General features: G+C 49.7%; 1 protein-coding gene across 1 annotated transcript; it reads left to right on the top strand.

Moving 5' to 3' along the window:
• Nucleotides 1-3,409: 3,409 nt before the first annotated feature.
• LOC115942307 (cullin-associated NEDD8-dissociated protein 2-like) lies at nt 3,410-8,852 on the top strand. Its single transcript, XM_031032136.2, has 4 exons — nt 3,410-3,610; nt 4,872-5,036; nt 6,747-6,854; nt 7,766-8,852. Exons 1-4 carry the CDS (start codon nt 3,449-3,451, stop codon nt 7,991-7,993), a joined length of 663 nt encoding a protein of 220 aa, XP_030887996.1. The 5' UTR covers nt 3,410-3,448; the 3' UTR covers nt 7,994-8,852.
• The last annotated feature ends 519 nt before the right edge of the window (nt 8,853-9,371 follow it).

Genomic DNA, 9,371 nt, shown 5'->3' with positions numbered 1-9,371 from the left:
TTTTTTTTTAAAGATTTTATTTATTTATTTGAGACAGAGAGAATGAGAGACAGAGAGCATGAGAGGGAGGAGGGTCAGAGGGAGAAGCAGACTCCCTGCCGAGCAGGGAGCCCGATGCGGGACTCGATCCCGGGACTCCAGGATCATGACCTGAGCTGAAGGCAGTCGCTTAACCAACTGAGCCACCCAGGCGCCCCCAGCACGCAGGCTCTTACAAGTGGAAAACCACCAGCCTCTCACGTGCATTGACCTCAGTGGGCACAAAGCTGGGTAGGGCTGCACTGGAGTTGGGGAGCATGGCTCTCCAGCTTATCCCCTGTCTGAGGAGCCTTCTGTCTTGAGGAGCCCAAGTCGCTTTCATTGGTGAGCCCTCTCTTTGGGGCTCTGCAGGACCAGGCTCTTCCTAGAGAAGGCAGACATTCAAAGATCAGAGCCTGCAGGCCTGTCACCAGACCACACTGGAGTCTGGCCCTCCTCCTCCAGGCAGCCTAATGGAGTGTGGGGAGTCTTGGGTTGGCAGCCTGGCTCTGCTACTCTCTGGCTGTGTGAGCGTGGACAGATCATCTCATCCCGAGCTATAAAACGGGGGTGCTGGTCTCCACTTGCCAGGGCACTGTTGCGGGAGACCAGGGGTCAGCAGACGTGGCCACGGCCGGGACTGGAGACACGTCCAGAAGCCACAGCAATGTCAGCAGCCACTTCATCCCATCCCCTGACCCAGTGGGCACACACTGCCGCCAGTCCCGATTGCCCTGCCCAGGGCTGGCAGCCCCTAGGGATCTGTGCCTGGATGTTTGGTTCTTGTTGTATGTTTGAACCAGTTTTCGAGCTCTCACTGTGTATCCGGTACAAGCCTAGGTCCTTTAATACGCCTCACCATGGTTCATTCTCACAGCTCCCTGCATGGTATGTAGGCCTGGCCACATCTTACAGATGAGGAAGCAGAGGCTCAGAGAGGAGACATGAACTCAGGTCTTGCCAGCTTCCCCACAGCTCTGTTCTCAGAGAGAATGGGGGAATCTAGGAACCAGCAGGGCACAGTGCAAGGAGCCAGAGGTAGCCAGCTCTCAGTTTGAATCCTGCTTTGCTGGAAGACTTTATGTTCTTCCCAGTGCATCATATTGGGAGGCACATAATAGCGGTTTGCCCCGTGACTGGTGATGGTAACTCTGATCACCTGGTTAAGATGGAGACTTCCAGTTTTCTCCGCTCTAAGATTACTTTTTCCTGGAGCACCTGGGTAGCACAGTCGGTTGGGTGACTGATTCTTGGTTTTCGGCTCCAGTCGTGATCCTGGGGTCGTGGGATTGAGACCCACGTCGGGCTCTGCACTCAGTCTGGAGCCTGCTTGGGACTCCCTCTCCCTCTGCCCCGCTCCCACTTCTCTCTTAAATAAGTAAAATCTTTAAAATTACCTTTCCCTTTGGAATGAGTAAGTATTTTTGAGTCTGTTGAAATATCCTCTTCATCAAATTTCCTTTTTTTAAGATTTTATTTATTTATTTGAGAGAACAAGCAGGGGGAGAGGCAGAGCAAGAGGGAGAAGCAGACTCCCTGCTGAGCAGGGAGCCCAACGTGGGGCTTGATCCCAGGACCCTGAGATCATGAGCTGAGCCAAAGGCAGATGCTTTAACCAACTAAGCCACCCAGGCGCCCCTTCATCAAATTTCTGCCCACTACATTCAGCATCCATTGTGGTTTCTTTCTTGCTTCAGTGATTTCTGACAGTTGCCAAATGGTGACTTCCAATTCCAGCATTCCTTTCATATTTGTTAGTTTGCCTTCTATTCTCTGGAAGAACTTTTCCTTCTCCCCCACTTATTTATTCATTGACTTATTCACATCATTATAGACTCATGGATTCCTGTTTCATTCAGTGACTTATAATTTATTACTGCCTTCATTTATTTGATTCTCAAGCTTGTCTCAGACGTGGCCAGTGGGGGCCCTTCAGGCTGGTTCCAATGTTCTGTTGACAGGTTTCCATCATCCTTTAAACATATCCTTACTTTTTTGGCACAATAAGATGCTCTAGACTCACCTTGAACCTTTCCTGCCCCAGCTCAGGAATCAGCTATTTCTCCAGGGAGCCCTGATTCCTTTGAGGGGACAATGGTACTTAGAACCCAAGACCTGGACTCTAGGTGTGCTCATTGCTACTGGGGTGCTGAGGCTGCGAGGCCCTCTCAGCAGACAGAACTGGGGAGCATATGTGTGTCTGAGTGTATGTACACAGACAGACGCACATGCACATGAGTTACCTCCTCTCTAGTCCAGCACTGCAGGGTTCCTCCTAGCCTCCTTCCTTCCCGTTCCATACCCTTCTCTGACAGGGAGAAACCCAGCTCCTGCTGTCTATGAGGTATTTGTTCTGGAATACACAGAAAGTAGACCAAGAATGGCTAACCTTTATATCTGTGAAAAGTCAGCATTTGTTTATAGGGCTTTTGTCTTTAGTCTGAGGGCATCTAGTCAAAATACTTTGGAAGTTACTTGGGTGAATTGTTTTACTCTTTCATAACCTGGTGGTTATGTTAATCATTTGAAATATAGTTAGGGGGTTTGGTTGTTTTTTGTGCTTTTTTTTTAGGGATTCCCCTCATTCTTGATTTTATTTATTTATAGAGCATGTAGAACATTAACACAGTTATTAAAAAGTCTGAACTATATAAAAAGGTATACTCAGAGGTGCTGTGTGAATGTGTAAGTTTCTTCATCTCTCTGATCTTCGAGAGCCTTATCTATAATAATATCAAGTTACCATTTATAGAATCCTTGCTCTGTGCCAGCCCCTCTGCTGTGTATTTATATTTTGTATATATTTAATTTATATAAATAAATATATACTATATATAATTTAAAAATATATAAATATATATCACATCACCACATTTTATTTTTTATTTTTTTATTTTTTAAAGATTTTATTTATTTATTTGACAGAGAGAGACACAGTGAGAGAGGGAACACAAGCAGGGGGAGTGGGAGAGGGAGAAGCAGGCTTCCCGCTGAGCAGGGAGCCCGATGCGGGGCTCGATCCCAGGACCCTGGGATCACGACCTGAGCTGAAGGCAGACGCTTAACGACTGAGCCACCCAGGCGCCCCCACATCACTACATTTTAAATCTTAAAAACAGTCCTACACTATGGGTACTGCTATTACTCCCATTTTATAGATGAAGACATTGAGGCTATCCAAGGTCCCATAGTTAGGCAGTGGCGGAACCTGGATTTGAACCCATGCCAGACTCTAGTTCACATTCTTATCTGGGCTCTGAGGACTTGTTGTGTCTGGTAAAAAAGCAGATGCTCAGAACATGTTTGCCCCCATTCGGCCAGGTCTGCCCAGCTCACATTAAGCAGATAACTGAGGTAGGGGGTGGAGGTGGTCTGTGTCTTGGCCAAGCCATCCCACACACCCCCGCTCATCTTTCCATCAGGAGAGTTTATGGAGAGCCTGCAGGACCCAGACCTGAACGTGCGCCGGGCCACGCTGGCTTTCTTCAACTCAGCTGTGCACAACAAGCCCTCTCTGGTCCGGGACCTGCTGGATGACATCCTGCCCCTCCTCTACCAGGAGACAAAGATCCACAAGGACCTCATCCGAGAGGTGAGGCCAGTGAGGGACAGAGTGGGGAGCCCTGGGCCTGACTGGTGGGGCTGTGGCAAGGATTCGGGTCGCCTGTGGCCTGGGTCAAGTCCTGTCCCTCCCCTTCCTGGTTGTGTGACCCTGGGCACGGGGGCCTAGGACCATTCAATCTGATCTGAGCCTCAGTTTCTCTTCTTAGGCAAAATGAGAAAACTAATTTGTGTCTGTGTCAGAGGGTTGTTGAGGAGATTCCCTGAGTTATGTCCTGCAGGTGCTCAGAACCTCTGGCCCACCATCGGCCTCAGTAAATGTTGGTGCTTCTTATTATCACTCAGCATTCAGCAGGTGTTCATTGAGTGCCAGCCCTGTGTCAGAGTGCCAGGATCAGAGCTGGACCTGACATGGTGTCTGCCACCAGGGAGCTCTTGGCCTCCTCAGGAATAGAGACACCCATTCTGCCAATTACATAACCGATTTAAATCCTTAAGTAAGGATTTAAGGGGCAGAGATTAAAGGTGACTTAACAGTTGTCATCACATGATATAATAAAAAGGTAAGAATCACCTGGCATTGCTGAGGAGGAAGTGACTGTTTAGAGGGGTTCGGAAAGTTTCCCCAAAGAGGGGGCATTTAGGCAGGGCTTGGAGGGGTGAGAAGGAGTGTACCATTAAGAACAGAGCCTTGTGGTTAAAACCTTCAGAGACCTGGGTTTTTAATTCTAGTTCAGCTACTTACTAGCCGTGTGTTTCTGGGCAAGTTAATTAACCTCTCTAAGCCTTGGTTTCCTCATATGTTAATAACACTGTCTCCCTAGGGCTGTTGTGATGCTTGAGCAAAATGTCATTTGTCAAGCACTCACACAGTGGCTGGCACATTATCACTGCTTAGTAGACCATAATAATTATTGTTACTGTTTCTTTTAAGATTTTATTTATTTATTTTAGAAAGGTGGGGGTGAGTGTGAGTGGGTGGAAGGAGAAAGAATCTGAAGCAGACGCCGCGCTCAGTGCAGAGTCTGACGCGGGGCTCGATCCCGCAACCACGAGATCATGACCTGAGCTGAAACCAAGGGTTGGACACTTAAAACCGACCGAGCCACCCAGGCGCCCCTGTTACTGTTATCATCAAAGGGCATTGCAGGCCGTGCAGCGAAGGCAAGAGACTTGAGAGTACAAGGCTTGATTTGGACACAGAACACAGTACTGAATGAGGGAGGTGGGGTGTGCAGCAGGGACTAAGGGAGGTCACCTCCCGTAACGCTCATCATCCTTCCATCCTGCAGGTGGAGATGGGGCCCTTTAAGCACACGGTGGACGATGGGCTGGATGTGCGGAAGGCAGCCTTCGAGTGCATGTACTCGCTGCTTGAGAGCTGCCTGGGCCAGCTGGACATCTGCGAGTTCCTGAACCACGTGGAGGATGGCCTGAAGGACCACTACGATATCCGGGTAGGACAGGCCCCCTGCCAGACCCGTGCCCACCCCGTCCCGAGGGGACAGGCGAGCACCACTGGGGCCCACTGCTTGTTTGTCTCCCACTCTCCACCCCAGGCACCCCCATGAAGATAACTGCATTGGTTTTTTTTTTTTAAGATTTTATTTATTTCTTTGACAGAGAGAGAGAGCATGAGCAGGGGGAGCGGCAGAGGGAGAGGAGAAGCAGGCTCCCCACTGAGCAGGCAGCCCAATGCGGGGCTCGATCCCAGGACCCTGGGATCATAACCTGAGCAGAAGGCAGATGCTTAACCAACTGAGCCTCCCAGATGCCTCTGCATTGTTCGTTTTCAATAAGAAAAAGGGCCAAGCTCTCAAACACCTTAGGCAGGAGCCTACAGTGAGCGAGCTCTTTGGAAGATGGTCTGGACTCACTCTTAAAAAAAATGTGTTCGGAGTTTTTATGTTCAAGATTGTTCTTCACAGCTCTGTGGGGGTTGGGGAAAGCTGGAAGCTTCCTGAATGTCCACCCATCAGAAGCTGACTCAGTAAACTGGCTACCTCTGGTCACGGAATGCTAGCCGGATTAAGAAGAGTGAGCCAGGTCCCTTTGCACTGATGTGAGAGACGGCCAAGACCCACTGTCGATTGATAAAAGCCAGTTGTTTTTACAGGCATTTTCCCCCAGGCTGTCCTGTTCTCACCCGTTCTGGCCCCAGCATCCTCTTGTCTGCCCCCTGGGAGCACAGGACACGACCTGGGCATCAGGGCAACATTTGGACCCCAATGTCCAGGCTCCTGTTGGTGTTGAGGAGGGTGGGTATGGCATCTCTTGAACCCCCAGAATTATCTTGTGGAGTCTGCACTCTCTCTTTGGATGGTGGGTTTAGGATGCCCACTTTACAGGGGAGAGGCCAGAGAACTGGCGAGTTCAAGGGCACCAGCGGGCAAGTGGAGGAGCCCTGGGTCCCAGCTTGTGCTGCGTAATGCCATCCTCTTTGCTGCTCTGGCCCTGGTCCCCCTCCTTTGCTGTGGGTTGTCGGGGGGTCAGGGCAGGCTAGACAGCTGGTGAGGGTGGGTAGGGCACATAGAATCCAGACACCCATCCTTTATGCTGTGGAGCGCTTGTAGGAACTACCATTTTTCCGAGAGGCCACCCTGAGTCTCCCGCAGGCTACATCCAGGCCTGTAGATGTGTTTAGTTGGCTCACACAGTAGGTTTTGTTTTTTTTTTTAAACTGGGTGCCAACATTTGAAAAGTTGAGAGATCTTCCATGAACATGAGAGTTTTGAAAACAGGCCGTCAGCCCTGGGCCACATTCCCACAGCCACAGTTGGCTGGAGCTGAGAGCTGCTATCTGGAGTGCGGGCTCCTTACTCCTGCGCAGTTGCCCTCTGGCCCTCTTCACTCAGGGACAGTATCTGCCTGGCCCTGTGAGCATCTGAGCTGGAGAACCGCCCCCTCCCTGGTGCCTCTTCTGATCTGAGCCTCCTCAGGTCAGCCAGCTGTAGTTGGCATAGTAACCATTGCCATTCACTGTTGATAGATAAGGAAACTGAGGCCCGGAGCGGGAGAGACTCTGGCAGGGCCCTGGCGGGAATTAGTGCTAGAGTTTGGACCTGAGCTCCAGGTGTTGGTACCAGAGGCTCCGATCTTCCCTGGGCTCTGCTCCTTTTGGTCCTGGGCCATTTCATTGTGAACTCTGTCTCCTTCCTCCTGGGCAGATGCTGACCTTCATCATGCTCGCCCGACTGGCTACCCTGTGTCCCGCACCTGTTCTGCAGAGAGTGGACCAGCTCATTGAGCCACTCAGGGCCACCTGCACCGCCAAGGTACCTCCCCATGTCCCCCACCCCACTTAGCCCTGGGCACCCCTGCAGATTCCTCACAGTTACCATTTATAGGTGGTGATTGAAGTGCTTCATTTAATCATTGTCATAATCCTGTAAAGTATTTCTTAGCTCTTCCATACAGAAAGGGAAGTGCAACTCACAGTGAGGACCTGAAGTCACAGCGCTTACAGGGCGGAGCCATTCGAACCCAAGACTGTCCAACCCCAATGCCAAGCTCTTAACCTCGACACTGGACTCTTCAGGGGGAAGAGTCTTTGTCTGGGCTAAGTCGGGGGGGCCTTGAGAGGAATTTGGACTTTATTCCCTAAGGAGTGGGGCAATTCTGAGATTCTGAGTAAGTGGGAGAGGGTGGGAGATGAAGAAACAGGCAGGCAAGGCAGTTTGAGGGGTTTCCCACGCAGAGTAGCTTGCAGGGGTAGGCACCTGAGTAGGGGGCACAAGGCCAGCTAGGTGACTGTCACGGTGACCCAGTCATTGAGTTGAGTCATATGGTACCGAGAGCCTGTTTTAAGCACAGTAAGAGATAGGCTGAATCCTCCTGCCAGGGGAAGGAGATAACTAACTGAACACTTTATAGCATTTGTCACCATCCAATTATTTATTAATAAAAAGAAAGGTGGGCAGTTTAGATTGGTTGGTCAGAGGCCTCCTAGGTGACCTTGAAGTTGATTTAATGACAAAGAATCCTGCTCTGGGGAAACCCACCAGGGTAAAAGCACAAAAGAAACCTCAGGAGGCTGGAACCACAGAGACTGAAGTAGGGGAGTGTGCTGTGATTTAAACTGGGAGGGACTTTACAGGTGGGTTGGAGGAATCCAGAGACCAGTGAGGCAGCTGTGGTGCGAGGCTAGGTTCAATAAAGGATGGCTTGTTGTTGTTTCCTACTTTAGGTCAAAGCCGGTTCCGTGAAGCAGGAATTTGAGAAGCAAGACGAGCTGAAACGCTCCGCCATGAGGGCTGTGGCCGCCCTGCTGACCATCCCGGAAGTAGGGAAAAGCCCCATCATGGCTGACTTCTCTTCCCAAATCCGAACCAACCCCGAACTTGCTGCCCTCTTTGAAAGCATCCAGAAGGATTCTGCTTCAGCCCCCAGCACAGACTCGATGGAGCTCAGCTAGTCCTCCCCCTGCCCCCAGGTGGGCCCTTACTCAAGAGAAGGGCGCCTACCCAATCCCCAGGCCTCACCGGTCCCCCTGCCTGCCACAAGCCCTTTCATCTCCCTGGGGGCCCTCCTGCTCCTGGTCGGGGCTTACAGTGCCTTCTCCAGGGACCCCAACTCGAGGCCCCCAGCAGGAGCTGCAAGGCTGCCAACAGTTGGGCCCTTTAACTCAGGACAGGCATTCAAAGAAACAGGGCAGCCCTTCCGAACAAACACGGATGTGTGACTGTGACTTCACATGGGGTGGAGGTCTGTACCTTCAAAGCGGGGAGTCCCTGCCTCACAAAGGACTAAGTGTTTAGAAATACTCTTGTGCTCACAGTTGCGGAAGGTTAGGAGGCAGCCGGCTGGCCTTCCTGCCCACCAGTGTCCCAGAATTGTCACTCACACCTCTCCCACTTTTCACTTCACTTGATCTAATAGGCAAAACATTAGTGCTTCAGCTGGGCATCTTAAAGACTCAAGCTCCTTATCTGAGCTGTTCACATTTTAGAATTCAAAATGCTTTACTTTCTAATTGGCAGTAATGAATCTGAAATTTGGTTTTTTGCAGGGGGAGGGGGTCAGGATAGGGAATTAGATCTAATTTTTTTCTAATTTCAAAACCCTTATATAGCCAACTGGGAAATAAACACAAAGAAAGTACAGACCACCTTTCATGTCACCCACCAAGGTGTAACCAGTTGGTTTGTGTCCTTCTAAGGAAGATTTTGAACATGTTGTTTCTAGTTTTTAGTATCTAAGACACAAATATTAAGCAATAGGCTAAAGAATTTTCTGTGCTATCCCAGGTTAATAAAGGAGAGATCCTAGTGTTACGTTTTCTCTGCACACTTCCTCTACTCAGTAGACCGCTGTTAGTATACTTCCCAAGTCAATTTAAAGAAATTATGAAAACGACCAACAGTTAACTCAAATGTTTCAGACTAGGCTTTGAACTGGAGGCAGGCAACCTGTAATTTACCTACCCAATTTAAGGGACTTAAATCCACTCATGGCTAGCATGCCAAAATTGTTTAAGCAGGCTAGTATTTCTGTTCAGTTGACCAGGCTGGTAGGGAAAAAACAAACACCCTATAAGAAATTGTCTTGTTCTGGAGTATCATGCCATATCCCAGGACTACTGCCACTCGCTACCAATTCTTAGAGAAGTGCGATCATAACCTTATAGACCTGCCTCACTTCATTGTGCTTTGCAAATACTGAGTTTACAAATTGAAGGTTTATGGCAACCCTGTGTTGAGCCAAGTCTATCAACACCATTTTCCCAATAGCATTTGCTCACTTCCTGTCCTATTTTGTTAATTCTCAGAATGTTTCACCTTTTCATTATTATG

The sequence above is a fragment of the Leptonychotes weddellii genome, unplaced genomic scaffold (assembly GCF_054177405.1).
Source record: "Leptonychotes weddellii isolate Sample4059 unplaced genomic scaffold, ASM5417740v2 HiC_scaffold_7538, whole genome shotgun sequence".
NCBI lineage: Eukaryota > Metazoa > Chordata > Mammalia > Carnivora > Phocidae > Leptonychotes > Leptonychotes weddellii.
Note: the sequence above shows the minus strand (reverse complement) of the source record. Positions and strands in the feature narration are given on the sequence as shown.